Raw genomic sequence first — 16,286 nt, forward strand, 5'->3', positions numbered from 1 at the left:
ATCAACGTTGAGATCTGACGTCAGTATACTGACAACTGGCTGGCAACACAAGAGCTTCAGGATTGGAAGCCCAGTCATGTAGCTGATGACCTAGGCTCAAAGGTCACACAGATCTAACCATTACAATGTGGCCATCGTCAAACCCGCTCAAATTCTTATGCTCGCCCATTTTTCCTGTTTCTAACGTAACTCTGAGGGAAAAATGTTCACTGACACTATGATGAGGAGATGATCAGTAGTATTCACGTCACCTGTCAGTGGCCATGTTATACCTGGGGGCGATCGTGGCTCAAGAGTTGGGAGTTCGCCTTGTAATTGGAAGGTTGCCGGTTCGAGCCCCGGCTTGGACAGTCTCGGTTGTTGTGTCCTTGAGCAAGACACTTCACCCGTTGCCTACTGGTGGTGGTCAGAGGGCCCGGTGGCGCCAGTGTCCGGCAGCCTCGCCTCTGTCAGTGCGCCCCAGGGTGGCTGTGGCTACAATGTAGCTGCCATCACCAGTGTGTGAATGTGTGGATGACTGTGTAAAGCGCTTTACAAATGCAGGCCATTTACCATTTATACCTGACTGCTGTAAGACTTCACAGTACAATAAAAAGTAAAATGCAGAAAGCTTTTTGACCGGTGCGCTTTATTAAGATGAATTGATAACTTAAGATATAGACACAATTGTACAATTTATCAATCTGTACAAAACAAAACCGTTCATTTTGACCCGTTCTCATATTTAACGCTCCAAATTCATTGAAATGACATAATTTCTCACTTATGTGTTTACACTGAAATTACAGTCAGTTATAGAATTCAACAGTTAAAAAAAAGAAAGAAATCAAAACACATTTAAAAAAAACAAAGAAACACACACACATACACACACAGGGAAAAATGAAGACAACAAAAGGTACGTGAAACAAGAAATCATATTGTCAGAAGAAATTGCTTTGTCCACAGATTTCCTGCTGTCGAGTCTGGGGAGGCCCAGTGGACAGTGCCGTCTGTTCGATAAAACGCCATTGGCACGGCCAGCTAAAGCTCGCACATTCTGGAGTTACCCATTTACCCTCTGCTGCTAGACACATACACCAAGTTGGGGCTTTGTATATGTCTGCTAGAACCTGAAATTTCAGCTTGAAGGCTTTTAGCAGGAGCCTGCCAGTTACAGATTAAACTGAGCTAACTCGTTAAGCGTGTCGTATTAGTTAGCCAAGCCTAACCAACCATCAAGATTTCATAAACGGTAATGACAATGTAGCTACATAAGGCGATACAATGTGGAGGTGCAGTCGTACACAAAGCCATGCATTGTGTTGAAGTCAGAGGCAGCTTGGTGTGCGTAGGCTTTATGTGACGGGGGCAACATGGCCGTCCTCCTCCTCGAGAGACACACAAAGCTTGGTTAATGAGGAGGCGGACACAACGGCGAGCTGTTAGCGAGCGTATGAGAAGCGGTCTCCACAGGTCGAGGAGGCGTTCGTGAGTTGGCCACAAGCTTAAGCCACTGATTTTTGTTGTTTGCCAGAGGAGCAACGCCACACTACATCAGGTTCGGTTCAGACTCCGCGCCACTTTTTGGTTCTTAAACAGACCCGGCGTCCCAAACTGGCAAAAGAGGTCCAAATTTTATATGTGCAGCAAAAGCCTAATCCTAAATAAGTAAGCATGTTTACTAGATCAGCTCTTACGCTTAAGTGCATGATTTATTAAGCAAATCAAACCTCGAAAAACATCTTCCTACTTTCTCAGTGTGTCTTAACTACAGTACTGTGGTTACATGCAAAGCAGAATTGGCTAGACAACAGGAAACTTCACATTATAAGATTACTGACTATAATAGGAATGTCATACAAGACTGCTATCAGCTACTTTACTCATACTTCTTTTTCCTTCGCTTGCTATAGAAGTCGCATTAGAGGAAAAAACCCAAACAGCCATGTGCTAGTTTCTGCATAGTGGTCAAATATGTTGGAAATTAATGCATGTTTTCTTAATGCTGAGCAAAAAAGCCTGTTAGATTTATCCTGTGTTCAGTCCCGTTCAACGTGAGCGTGAGTAACTCGGTGTGCAGCCACTTAAAATAGAACATGATGATTCAAATGCACAGGCTTCCTGTTCAGGCTTCCTAAAATGATGATAGTGTTCCACATTTAGTCCAGTTCAAGTCAACCACCTGGACGTCACAGGTCCATCTTCGGCACGCTGTCACCAACCCGTCACCTGCTGCAAATGCAGCGACAATGCCGACAAGGTTTACCAGGCTGCGCGCCGCATGCTAGCTATACTCCCCTGGCCTTTCCACTAACTGAAGCTCAACAAAAGTAAAAGAGTCCGGCGTCATATTCACAGAAATCACATCAAACAGCATGACACTACCGGAGCAAACGTCCGCAATGTGCTCGATACATCCACGTAGTTTCCAAAACAGTACATTGCACTAAAGAGGAAGTGAGGGGCGCTAAAATAACAGAGGCAAAGCTTTAAATTCAGATTTAGTAGCAGATATATGATACAAGACATTAAAAAAAAGTGGAGAAATCAACCGGAGCACTGAGCTTGAGAAGAAGAAAACAAATCACATTCATATATTAAGACATTTTTGTGACATGTCAGCGCATCTGCAGTAATGAAATCTAACGTGATATGAAATGCCTGCTGCTTGCTGTCCTGCAGTAGTCTAAAGACAACGGGGCGCTGCGTAGGGAGGGCCGCCCCACGTGGGTTCATCCTAAACTGGGAGAATATTTACCGGGGGAAGGGGAAGAACAGGGTTAGCAGGAGGAGGTAGGTGCAGAGATCAGGTCACGGCTTCGAAGCTGCGGCTCGTTCCCCACACGCCAAACAGTATGTCGAGGCAGTCTATTATCCGAGGGCGGGGCTTAAGGTTGACGGGGAGCGAGGGAGGAAAGGAGAGGGAGAAATGGGGGAATCGGGGGGAGAGATAGTAGCGGGTCTGAGGCTGGGCTAGATGTTCTGACAGCACTGCATCTTTGGTTTGTTCTCAGTGGGCTGCACCTGGATATTAACCACGTTGTTGCTGGGAGACATGTCGCTCTCCTGGCGCTCCGACATCTGCTTCTGGGAGACGATACGGTAAATCTCTGATGGGAGGACGAGGAGGAGAAGAGAAGTAATGCGTCGAGTTAATAGATGATAGACATGTGACAAAACAAATTATTCTCATGGAAGGAGTGTCATTCCTCCCTGCAGCTGACTAACAGGAAGCATGGCAGCCACATGTAAAACACTCTTCTCATCATGTGAGTCATCACTACAACTATCACTGAAAGAGACGTTTTTTAAACTTTCTTAACATCCTGTAAGTGTAGCTGAAAATCAATCAAGCTTTAAATGTTGGCTCCGCCTCTTCCAAGTACTGTCGTCCTGTGACCAGGATGTAGATCACACAGTGTTATCTAACAAATACACCTCTGTCAGTGCGCCCCAGGGTGGCTGTGGCTACAATGTAGCTGCCATCACCAGTGTGTGAATGTGTGTGTGGATGGGTGTAAAGCGCTTTGGGGTCCTTAGGGACGAGTAAAGCGCTATACAAATACAGGCCATTTACCATTTTTTCAAATATCGTGCATGCATTTTATTCCCCAGTGTCACATGTTATTAAAAACACTGTGCAAATATGTTCCTGCAGAAAAGTAGCTGCAACCTGCTGGGGAGAATTACAAGGCAAACATTAAACAGAAGGCGAAACAGTATTTAATCAGAGTATGCATTTGTGGTTGGCTTAAAGTAAACGGTGATTGGATTCTAGCAGAAAGCACTGATGTCATTTTGCTCGTTACTCTATGGAGAGAAAAAATCTAAAACCCAAGTATCACGTTTGTTGTTCACTTTAAGTACAATTACACATTTAAAGTATGAACACAACCAAAGAGCGATCTCCAATGAAAACTGCAGTTACTCTAATGGCCACTTGAAGCTGATGAAACGAGAGTCAGTATCTAAATTAAAGTGCTCGACTTTTCAACAGAAATATGTTTAGAGTAGGGTTGGGCGAATATATCGACGATTGTTTTTAAACAGGCGATTTATTTATTTATCTGCCCATCAGTAAGTTTGCTAATAATGATGGCGCTAATTAGGGCTGCTCAATTAATCGAATTTTAATCACGATTACGATCCGGGCTTTCAACGATCATTAAAAATGACTGAGCCGATTATTAGCCCCTCCCTCGTGCTTTACTCTCGCGCTGCTCCGTGTGGCAAATCGAGCGCACCTCTCTGCGTTTCGAACACGTGTCACAACAATTAAGAGCAGCGTTCTCCAACCTTTTTTGCGCCACGGACCGGTTTATGCCCGACAATATTTTCATGGACCGGCCTTTAAGGTGTCGCGGATAAATACAACAAAATAAAACTAGTACCGGTACCGAAAAAAAGAAGATTTATTCATAACACACGTGAAAAGACCCAGGAAAACCGAGTAAACGATAAAAACAATAACAAAATAACGCTGAAAACCGATAAAAACCCTGAAAACTATACATTTCACACCTGAGCCTCAACTCTCGCGGCCCGGTACCAAACGACTCACGGACCAGTACCGGTACGAGGCCCGGGGGTTGGGGACCGCTGATTAAGAGGACCCGAGGGAAGCTCGGAAAGCTAAGCAGAAGTTATTTGGAGAGGAGAGTGACTGCTGTTGGTTGAAAAGAGGTAAAAAAAACTTGAGTGGTGTGGAAACATTATTGGTTCATGAGTCAGACGTGGATCAAGTAGACACAGTGTGTAAACTTTGCTACAGTGTCGTAGCTGCACCACAGAGCAACACTGCAAAGTTCACTAAACATAGATGTTTACATTTTCATTTATTTCTTATATTGCAAACATTTGCACTGTTATCAGTATTTGCACTATTTTATATTATTTTTTGACAATCTTTAAAGTCATTATTCTTTTTTTTTTTTTTTTTTTTTTTTTTTTTTTTCGCCTGTCCCATTTGGTTCTTTAGCCGTCAGAATTGTTGTCTGAAGACCAACAAGGATACCCAATGGATTTATTTTGCCAAATGGATCATCATGGCATTGCCGTATTGGTCCATTTGATCGACCTTTGTTTTTATTATTTATTTTATTTTCAGTTGTTACAGACGGGACAGACATGAGTGAGGGATAGGAAAGGGAGAAAGAAAGAGGAAGGAAAAGAAAAACAGAAGGGGAGAGGGACAGTGAGAAAGGGGGGAAGAAAAAATATCTCCGGGATCACCTGTTGAGAGAAAAAGAATAGAAAACAAGCAAAAAAAAAAACAAAACAATGCAACATACTATACACAACACCATCGCATTAATCTAGCTAAGTGAAAACAGCAGTAAATACTAAATATTGAATGTTGTTGTGCAGCACGCAGGACAGACAGCGCACAATGTGCTTTGAAGTAGCAGCCAAGAAAGGTGTGATTTAAGTCTACGAATAGTGAACACCCATGTGCACACCTGTGTGGATCGGCGCGCTTGTATTCAAATGGTTTCCCCATGTAATGGTCTGCTAGAGGATGTAGAGAGCCATAGCCCCGTCCCCCAGGGCATGAAGCAGGCATGGAGGAGATCCAGGCCCCAGACATCCAGAGGCCCCAGAGTGCAAGAGCCCAAGGAGGACCACCGGAGGGGCATCCGTGCCACCTTCATGGGAAGGGCTGAGGATCCCCAGATGAGGGGTCACCCAGTAGCCACCGGGCAGAAGCTAGAGGGGGCTGCACCGGCGTGCCCGCCGGCTCTGCCGGCAGCCAGCTGTGCCAGAGTGAACCGAGCCGCAGGCACAGAGGCCGGAGGCCCGAGGGCCCCCCGCGCCCCGGAAGAGGCCTGACCGAGCAGCAGGCGCCAGGCCCCGCCAAGTAGCCACCGGGAGTGAGCTGGTACATACCTGAGCGCCCAGCCCCGGACACCAAGAACCACCAACGCACCGACCCCTGAGGGCATCAGTCACCGGCAGGGAGTGTGGTGAGGGGAGATAGGCCTCCACACTTTGGAGGGCTTTAAAGTCATTATTCAACATTGTTATTGTTAAATAAATATCGTCAAATAATCGAGATCTCAGTGAAAATAATCGTGATTATCATTTTTGCCATAATCGAGCAGGCCTAGCGCTAATAGATGCAGTCACCAGAAAAAAACAATAGTGCTGTTTTAACAGCACCCTCTTTCATCTGCGAGCACATGCCCCCTCCTCAGAGAGCGCCCAGATGCTCGTTGATGGAGCTGCAGAAGCTGGTGATAGCCTCGCATACTCAGCGGATGGTGGACACGTGCACGCTCATGCAAGTTAGTTAGAGTACTTTGCTCACACTATACGTCTGCACACGTGACACGCTGCTTTGGTTACATGCTTAGGCTTACCTCTTTCATCCCAAATTGGTGACTTTATATTTTTTTGTCAGTGTTAACGCGCCGTCACCGTGACTAATGCGATTTACAATTAACGTATCTGCAGCGCAGACTGACTCAAAATCCCTGAAATGTCTCTGTCAACAGATTTTTGGGTCGAGCTCGTTAAAAATTGTAATCACGTTAACGTGATGACCGCGTTAATGCCGACAGGCCTAATTTTTTGGGGGGAAACGAGTTCGTCCATGTTTGGAACTCTTCTGCGTTGTAAACGTGCAAATCAGTCTGTGCATGATTACTTTGCTCCGCCCATCAAAAAGTCTGCGCAGGCGTTAATATATCGCCCATCAGCAATTATTGGACTGATGATTGTCGGTTGGAAATTTTTACATATCGCCCAACCCTAGTTTACAGTCTCACACACCCACCCACCCACCCACCCACCCACCCACACACACCCACACACACCCACACACACCCACACACACAGTAAAACAAAATATTTGCCTGGATAATCCCCATAAAAACTGTAAACTACCCACTGTGACATAAAGAGACTCACGGCTGTGGGGTCAACTCTGTTTACACGACTCCCAGCAGCAGACGTTCACTCTGCACCAAACTTCCTCACACTGCGACCGGCCTCATAAACGTGACAGCTCTTGATAACAAAGACACCTGTTCAACTGGGCAGCATGTCCTCAGATATCAGTGGCCAACAGTGTGTTAGTTGATGGGTATTTTTTGCCTTATGGTGACCTGTGAAAGGTGCAGGAGTCTAAAGGTGCACACATCACACACCTGTCAGAATGGTTTGGAAGGCCGTCTCTACGTTGGTGGAGTCCAAAGCCGACGTCTCCAGAAAAGATAAGCCGTTCTTCTCTGCAGGGCAAAGCGGAACAATCATTATGAACAGATTATACGTCGCATTTACACAAACAGTGAGTCAGTCTGAGCCATCACACAGGTTTATCTGAATGTGTGCACCACACAGTTACACAGAATTACTTCACTGCGTATCACAGCAAATGAAAGATCTTATTACTACTATCACTAATGCATTGATGCTCAGAGCATAGTTCTAATATTTACAATTTTTATAAGATTTCAGGCTCTAGAATTGCCATTTAGGCTATACTCATCCTATCATGAGATTTCTGTGTAATTGTGATACTTAATAGACACTTTATTCCACAGGGTAACAGAAAAGCATGTCTCACCAGCAAAAGCGCGGGCCTCATCAGTGGGAACAGCCCTGAGGTGGCGCAGGTCACTCTTGTTGCCCACCAGCATGATAACGATGTTGCTGTCGGCGTGATCCCTCAGCTCCTTCAGCCAGCGCTCCACGTTCTCATAAGTTAAATGCTTGGCGATGTCATAGACCAGGAGAGCACCAACGGCCCCGCGGTAGTATCTGCATCAGAGCCACGTGCACATCGACACACTCGTTACCACGCTGTCGCAGCGAGAGCTGGAACAAACCTGAACACTGTGTGCAGCTGCTGAGGGCTGTGGTTTGTTACTCCGTCAATATTAACTATGGTCCAACAACTGAACTACATCAGCCCACAACACATCATTTCCTCAAGAAACTGTCAACTTATTGACTTTGTTTTGGTTTTTTTGAGTAAAAAAATATTAATATTCCAAGAAATTTACTTAAAGAACTGTGGATGTTTTTTGGATAACAATGTTCCCTTGAAATATCCGACTCATCTGATGGAATTATTACATAAGTTAACTCAATAAAATAAATTCACTGATATATAACAAGAGATCTAGACGTGAAACCTCCTCTGGTAGTCGCTGTTATACTCACGCTGAGGTTATGGCTCGGTAACGCTCCTGACCCGCTGTGTCCCATATCTGGGCCTTCACCGTCTTGCCATCCACCTGGATACTCCGCGTGGCAAACTCGACTCCGATGGTGCTCTTGCTCTCCAGGTTGAACTCATTGCGGGTGAAGCGGGACAACAGGTTACTCTTCCCCACACCCGAATCCCCAATAAGGACCACTGAATCACACAATGGAGAAAACGCAACGTAACTGAATCTGGGCAAGAAAACAGTCAAATGATTATGACGGTATAAAAGATGGTCAAGTCCACAGAACTTATTCCATCAATGTTTTGACAGATAACATGAAAGGCCAATGACAACGAGAACGGTATAAATATATATTAAAAAAGGCATGTTTATATATATATATATATATATATATATATATATATATATATATATAAAAACAAACAACAATGTTGACAAAACATCGTCACTCACAGGAGCCTTTGGTTTAAATCTATAATGCTGGATTTAATTTTCTACTAAGGTTTGAACTTTGAGAGTTTAAACAAGAGAGAAAAGTGTGAAAATGTTCACGCCTGTCTGAGAAAAGTGTATAAAGTGTGTAGTGAGGGCTTTTACCACCTTAAAACATCTATAATAATGATAATAACTAAAAATAAAGTTGGCTACTTCGCGGATTTCACCTATCGTGGGTTATTTTTAGAACTTAACTCCCGCGATAAATGAGGGAGCGCTGTATACACACACACACACACACACACACACACAAAGGTATATAAACCAACAATATAATAACCAATCTAAATCTTATATACAGAAAACACAGGATTACAGAGATGAAACTACCACAGAATGTACATGAGGTGTAGCTGCAGTCAAGCAGTGAGAAAGTTCAACTGTTTAGGAGGGAGAAACAGTTACACTGTTAAACTGTACTTATTTAAAATAAACAATATACATAGTGTTGCAGTACGTGTTTGACTTCTGTTACAAAATAAATAATATTTAAGTCAAAATGAACCTTATATTTTTCACATTAAAATGAAACCTTTCCCAGCAATAATTGCAATGCAGCCTCTGGATAAATAAATATTCCTGGAGCTCATCTCATCAGCTAAACAGCTCATAGCCAATAATTACACTTTAAAAACTCGAGCTGGGATAAAACTATTTGATATTTGGGTTTTAATTCATTAACTTAAATTATACGATGTAAACTTTTCTAAAAGTCTTTAAATTCCTAGGCCTAACTTAGCATTACTACTCTTGTGTGATATTCTTTAGTAATATCCACGCCTAACATCATATCATTTTCTACAAACTAGTTAGCATCAGTGTTTTCTGGTGATGCAGGTAAGATTAGAGCCAACTCCAGCAGAAATCTGACACTACAGATAAAGGCCTAAAGCTACGGTGCCCCGCAGGGGACACGGGAGAAAAAAAATTAAGACGGACTTTTGCGAGATCTCGCAAAACAAACTCGGGATCTCGCAAAAGTTTTAGCCGCATTCTTCGGAGGCCGCCAGCTCGAAGCCGACCGGGAGGTCGAGGCACGATGTGCCGGGAAAGCGGTGTTCCTCCCGGCTGTAGTAGGTCTCGACCTCCCGTTAGCTTCGAGCTAGTGGGTGTCAGATCTCCGAAAACGTCGGAGCACTTTTGCAACACAACAGCAGGTATCTGACGTTTACACAACTACATTCCCGCCTCAAAATATCTTAAAAGTGTATTTTGTGACACAGAAAGAGTAACATTACAACTAAGTAGCTGCCGCCATTGTTGGAATTCAACTTTTGCGAGATCCCGAGTTTGTTTTGCGAGATCCCGAGTTTGTTTTGCGAGATCTCGCAAAAGTCCGTCTTAATTTTTTTTCTCCCATGTCCCCTGCGGGGCTCCGTATTAGTGATGGGTCGTTCGCGAACGAAATGGCTCTTAGAGCCGGCTCTTTGAAGTGAACGACGCGAGCCGGCTCCTTATTGGGAGCCGTGAGGTTTTTTTTGGGTTTTTTTCCTCTTTCTCTCACCCTCTCTCTCGCCCTTTTTTCCGCTAAACTCCGCACGCGCGGCCTGTACCTTGCGCTGGGCAGAGGGGGGAGGGGCGTAAGTTACACTTGCAGTAGCACAGGACCAGAGCCAGAGAGAAAGAGAGCGAGGGACAACAACGTCACATTTGAAAGGTATAGTAATCATCCACTATTTTCAGTTGCAGATGATAAAGGATTCAGAAATCATGCAGGCCCATATGACAGAGAATGTGCATCTTCTTTTTGTTTTAATATTTTAATATATATTTAATTGTGTTGTGGTTTGCAGTGTTTTGTGTTGTTTCACGTTAAATTTATTTAAAAGGAAAAAGCTGAAAATTTAAATAGTTAAAAGTTTAAAATGTAAATAGTTGTTCTTTGTATTATATGATTTATTTATTACATTTTATGTGGAGTGAATAAATAAAGTATATTTATGGTGGCCCTTGGAGACAAAGCACGTACAAACTCCAAAACACGTAAAAACTCCAAAACGCGTAAAAACTCAGACGCACTTACAAACCCCGAAGCATGTACAAACTCCAAAACACGTAAAAACTCAGAAGCACGTACAAACTCCAAAACACGTAAAAACTAAGAAGCACGTACAAACTCAGAATCACATACAAAAGACAACAGAAGTGCTCCAGGATGCTAGGGTGCAGTGTTGAGTTTTTGTTACCTAGTGGCTACACAAGCCAGGAAGTATCAACAACCGGATTTGGTGTGTGGTAATAACAGGTAAATGAATTTTATTTTTAAATTATTTGAATAAATATGAGTGCTTGGCTATAAATACACAAACAATACACACATGCTTTCAATTGTGTAATTTAAGTGATCTGGGTAGCTCTGTTTTGGAAGTTCAGTTAACGCTAGAAATGTGTTTTGGAGTTTGTACGTGCTTTTTGGAGTTTGTATATGCTTTAGAGTTTGTACGTGCTTTGTCTCTAGGGGCCATATATAAACATATATAAATAAAACCACTTTTTTTTACATTAGTAATTCCTTTTCTGCATAATTTTATATTATTGTTAATGATTAAATAATTAAAGCAACAAAACAACCTGAAGAGCCGGTTCGGAGCCGAAAGAGCCGGCTCTTTTTAGTGAGCCGAGCTGAAAGAGCCGGATCTCTAAAAAGAGCCGGAAATCCCATCACTACTCCGTATAAAACAGATACACACAAATTCAAAAAAAACATCTGCAGCTGTTTTTTTTTTTAAAAAAACCTGCAGCTATTCATTTTCAGTCTTTGGCAGCACGATAGGCCCACATAGATTAGAAAACAACAATTTTCAAAAAGCCGAGCCATGTTTCTACTGTAAGAGATCAAAGCGATTCGTGTTTTATGAAATTCTGCGATGTTATGAGGATGTTTTCCCACTGCAGAGCCTTTATGGTGGCCTTCAGCGTTAATCATGTTCCAACCACAGGAACATAAAAGAAAAATGCAACAACTGTTGGGTAGGTACTTTGGACTGATCCCAGACACGTGCAGATATATAACCTCAAACAATATGTTCAGTTTAAAGCGCTCTAATGTGCAGCCGTCACCTTAGAAGTCATAATAATGTTTTGAGTAGCACAGGCAGCAATCTTGGGGATCCTTTTCTACCCAAAAGAAGAATCATAACCTACAAAACACCCATTTTTATGTAAGCATGCACAGATCCTGAAGCAGAAAGCCCGGTGGAACAGAGAAAGCTGATAATCAACTCTGTGATTCCCGTTATCTTCAATAGGGAAGGTATGAGGTCACCCGCCTGAAAACTTCAATGAGGTTTTGTTGAACAAGCAAAGGCAGAGAAAGCCTGTCTGTCTTGAACTTTGTTAGTAGTAAATCTGTTAGTAGTCATCATACTGCAATCAATACAGAAAAAACAACTCATAAAGCGTGTGAATAATTTTGTGACAGCTTCAACTGGGACCTCAAAAGCACACAGCAGACTAAGGCAAATTTTATAAACAGGAATGTGTGACAGCAAACTGAGGAGAGTGGTGGGCTCCCAAATATCTAAAGTGAATTTTGCCATATGTGAAAGTCTGCTTTTTATCTCACAGGTTGGTGGTTGTTCAAAAAAGCCACTAAATCTTTAAAAAATTAAATAAAAAGAACTGTCCTGTTGGCCTATCACAGAAACTACTGTGGGTACAAATATATAACTTAGCACAGAAAGTCATGAAATTAGTGTTCGGTTCATTATTTCTTTGTTGGAAGAATGTTGCCTGGCAATAAATCTTAAACCATTAAAGAACCGGTTTATTTCCCCTTGCATGCTGCCTGATGGTGAAAGAAAAACAAAGTTGTGGGTTAAGTAACAAAGGTGAGCATGTGGGTTACACCAATAACAACTTGCCAAAACTTCCAATGCCAACGTCAGACATATTCTGCTACTGACTCGTTATTCATTTACTGGATTGAAAGTGTGAAGAAACAACACACACATCATTTAACAGAGACTTCAGCAGCATGTGGAAGAACCAAACAGCCACGACAGCCTCATCTTCCCCTCATGCTTGGTCACACACTGCTGTGGGATTGCATCCTATTCGTCAACCATTATTTATTACAAGGCAGCCAGTGTGGTTGTGTTGGTTACTCTGGCAGGACTAGCACCCTCCATGCTGATGCCACAAGCATTCAGCTGCGTTGACATCAGGACTGCTGGCATGCTCTCCACACCTATATTCTGGATTTCGTCTCTGATAAACTCCACACTGTGTGGGTTAAGCGTCTTGGAGGACAGAGATTGTTCCCAGACTGTGGAGATATGGATTGCCACTGGTTACAGACACTCATCTTGATATCTAGCTCCACTGAGATTACCAGTGATGAGAAGCTTTGTTTTTCACTGAGGGAGATGCTGCTCTTCACCGTCACACTGCCTCCACCAAAAGCTTTCACCGTATCGGTGCATAAATCAGCACAGGGTTCTCCGCATCCTCTCCATACTCTGACACTATGAGCCAACTGCAGTAAGCACAATCTGGACTCATTGCTGAACGTAACAATCCTATACACATTCAGGGTTCACTTGCACCCATTATCAACACTAAATGAAACTAACAGTGAAGGGCAGTCATGGCAGGCCTCCTAACACACTTTGTGCAGTCTGCTCCAGGTTGTCTGGGTACAAAACCATAAGAAATATTGTCCTCCAAACTTTGATTGCAAATCTGTAGAAGACTGAGTACTGCTCTGACAGTGTGTTTGTGATGTTGGGACACCGACTGCACAGCCTGTCTCTGATATCCACCCTCATATGGGACCTGGCCTTCAGTTTGGAGATGGCACTAGGACTCACTCAAAAATAATGCTGAAACTTAGTCTTGCAAAACACCAACTTGAAGTCGCCCTATGACATGGATCTCATCAGATCAGTCAAACATGTTGACCGATCAGGTTCATGCCCTGCTAATCAGACATCAGATTGTCCATACCTGACGTACCAGAAGCTCAAAACAAGAGTTGATAGTTGTTTGACACTGGCATAGTTCTTCATGGGTGCAACCCAAACATGCGATACCATTTAAGGAGTAATAGAAAGGCATTCCAACAGTACAAGACTTATTACCAAGAAGCATTGTTATGACACAAAAATAGTAAACCAAACACAATCTTCCTGACTGTTTAAGCAAATTTTACACATTCACAGTAATAAGAATACTTTAAAAATAACATAATGGCGAAAAGAATTTTTAAAATTGTGGTCACGTGTTCATGAAGCAGCATTCTTTCCAATCCTCACACAAGTTTCTGTAGCTTGTCAGGCTGGACCTAAGATAACGTGATAACGGTTAACGCTAGGCGTGTCCGCGCCTACCATCAACAAGCTAACAGTAGCTAACAGCTAATGTTCTTTTCTTTTCAGACGCCCCATCACTTCAATACACCGTACGTAAAGAAAATAGCACTATAACGCCAACCCTCAAGTGAAGGCCGTTTAGAGGTATACACCCTCATATCAATTTCCCTACAATTTCCTGAAAGCTCGGTGAAAATCAACCACAGCACAAAGGTTGACGCTGGCTTAGTTAGCCTGACAGCTGACCAGCTGGCCTGTTTAGCTTATCGGCTAAAAGCTACGACACTAACGAGAAATTCACATTTTTACCTTTGAATAAATAATCGTATTCATCGTCTCTAGTCCCCATCGTCTTACTGAGATTGAATATTTAGTCCAAGATATGCTTCGTTTCAAAGCAAATACGGCAATCTGCAGTATTTTACTCTTCCAACGGGAATATGTTTGGGAGCCGTACTTCCGTATTTTCTTCTTCTCATTCGCTGCCGCAGAAAACCGACATAATTCTGACATCAGACATCTAGTGGTCAAAAAATATACTTCCCAACTATCAACTTTTCCTTTAGGGACGATTTATGGAAGTAAATACGTTGTAAAATGCGAGAGCTGTCAAAAAAAAAGAGATAATGTGTAAAAAAAAATGTAAACTTGTATTTTCACTTGCGTTTTAAATGTATAGTTACAGAGAAAATATACATAAATTTGTAGATTAATGTTTGCAATTCAGTTTTTACTCATTTATTTATTTAATGTTTTAACTGCTTACAACTATAACTCTGTGGTTACAACCTCTCAGATCAGTGAATACAAGCGCTCAACTGCACCCTCAGAAGTCCCAAATTCATGTGTTCTGCGCTTCAGTAGCAGCAAAAACCACTTTAGCTAATAGTAAATGTGCTAGCTAACTAGCTATCCGGCACGGTCATGGGTAATTGCATTTAAAATTTTACAAATTTAAAATCTATCAACACCAATCTATAAATGCCCCTCCCCCAACCTTCTCCAACCTTTAATGCCAGGAGACATGAACCCTCCATCAAAGATGGTGTGCTTACTGTGGTCAGTGAAGATGAAGATTAAAGTTTCAAATAAAACTAATATATAAAATTTAAATTTTATCATATTTAAAAAATGTTTAAATAACAAGCTAAAGTAATGGAAATATGCTTGTTTATTATTCAGCAGAAAAGTGCCCAGCTGATATGTATTTTTTTGTATTTCTTTGTATTTGAAAATAAATTCAATTCAATTCAATTCAATTTTATTTATATAGCGCCAAATCACAACAAAAGTTGCCTCAAGGCGCTTCATAGATACAGAGAAAAACCAAACAATCATATGACCCCCTATGAGCAGCACTTTGGCGACAGTGGGAAGGAAAAACTCCCTTTTAACAGGAAGAAACCTCCAGCAGAACCAGGCTCAGGGAGGGGCGGGGCCATCTGCTGTGATTGGTTGGGGTGAGAGAAGGAAGACAGGATAAGGACATGCTGTGGAAGAGAGACAGAGATTAATAACAGATACGATTCAATGCAGAGAGGTCTGTTAACGCATAGTGAGTGAGAAAGGTGACTGGAAAGGAAAAACTCAATGCATCATGGGAATCCCCCGGCAGCCTACATCTATTGCAGCATAACTAAGGGAGGATTCAGGGTCACCTGGTCCAGCCCTAACTATATGCTTTAGCAAAAAGGAAAGTTGCTAAAGCATATAGCTGATTTAACAAATCAGAGATGATGTTGTGCTGATTTAACTGCATTTGTATTGAGTGTTTTTAATTAATATTTTTAAATAAATATTTACATGGAGTGTTTATATCGATTAAGTAATCCTTTCTGTTTTGGTTAGTCTAGCTTTTCCAGTGTCTTTTCTCTGTTCCACAACGTTTACTGCCCATTTTATTTTGTACAGCTAGATGTCTCCTCTGTTTTGCATTTAGTTTTGCTTCCTTGTCTCACTTTTAACTATGTTTTAGGCTATCTCGTCACCCTCTTGCATCCACTTCACTCGAGTCCATTGTGTTGAACTTGTAATTCAGGCTGAGGAGACAGTTACCTGTACAGCACGGCTACAGTCAACATGAGGAGGAGCATCAAACAGGCCAAGGAGGTTTACAGGAGGAGGATAGAGGGCTTCCTAACTGATAACAACCTGCACCAGGTGTGGAGATGCATCCAAGCCCTCACCAACTACAAATGTGCTGACCAACTGGGGGGATCCTCACCAGGCATCAACCTCTCCCTGACTCACGCCACTCTCTGAAGGCCTCCACTGTCTGGTATACACAGGCTCAATGACTACAGACCGATAGCCCTAACGTCTG

The 16,286-nt window shown here is 42.5% G+C and overlaps 1 protein-coding gene across 1 annotated transcript; it reads right to left on the reverse strand.

The window, feature by feature from the left end:
- Positions 1-611: 611 nt before the first annotated feature.
- LOC146525165 (ras-related protein Rab-11A) lies at positions 612-14,470 on the reverse strand. Its single transcript, XM_085159515.1, has 5 exons — positions 14,273-14,470; positions 8,149-8,344; positions 7,550-7,743; positions 7,131-7,211; positions 612-3,092 (listed from the first exon to the last, which is right to left on the reverse strand). Exons 1-5 carry the CDS (start codon positions 14,310-14,312, stop codon positions 2,956-2,958), a joined length of 648 nt encoding a protein of 215 aa, XP_085015641.1. The 5' UTR covers positions 14,313-14,470; the 3' UTR covers positions 612-2,955.
- Between the last annotated feature and the right edge of the window lie 1,816 nt (positions 14,471-16,286).

The sequence above is a fragment of the Neolamprologus multifasciatus genome, chromosome 1 (genome assembly GCF_963576455.1).
Source record: "Neolamprologus multifasciatus chromosome 1, fNeoMul1.2, whole genome shotgun sequence".
In the NCBI taxonomy this organism is placed as follows: domain Eukaryota; kingdom Metazoa; phylum Chordata; class Actinopteri; order Cichliformes; family Cichlidae; genus Neolamprologus; species Neolamprologus multifasciatus.

Excerpts from the sequence above, each read along its gene's own strand:
- LOC146525165 (XM_085159515.1), bottom strand. The coding sequence starts at position 14,312 with ATGGGGACTAGAGACGATGAATACGATTATTTATTCAAAG. Across the intron at positions 7,212-7,549 it reads TGAGGCCCGCGCTTTTGCTG|AGAAGAACGGCTTATCTTTT; the intron begins GTGAGACATGCT and ends TTTGCCCTGCAG. Across the intron at positions 3,093-7,130 it reads CTTCCAAACCATTCTGACAG|AGATTTACCGTATCGTCTCC; the intron begins GTGTGTGATGTG and ends TCCTCCCATCAG.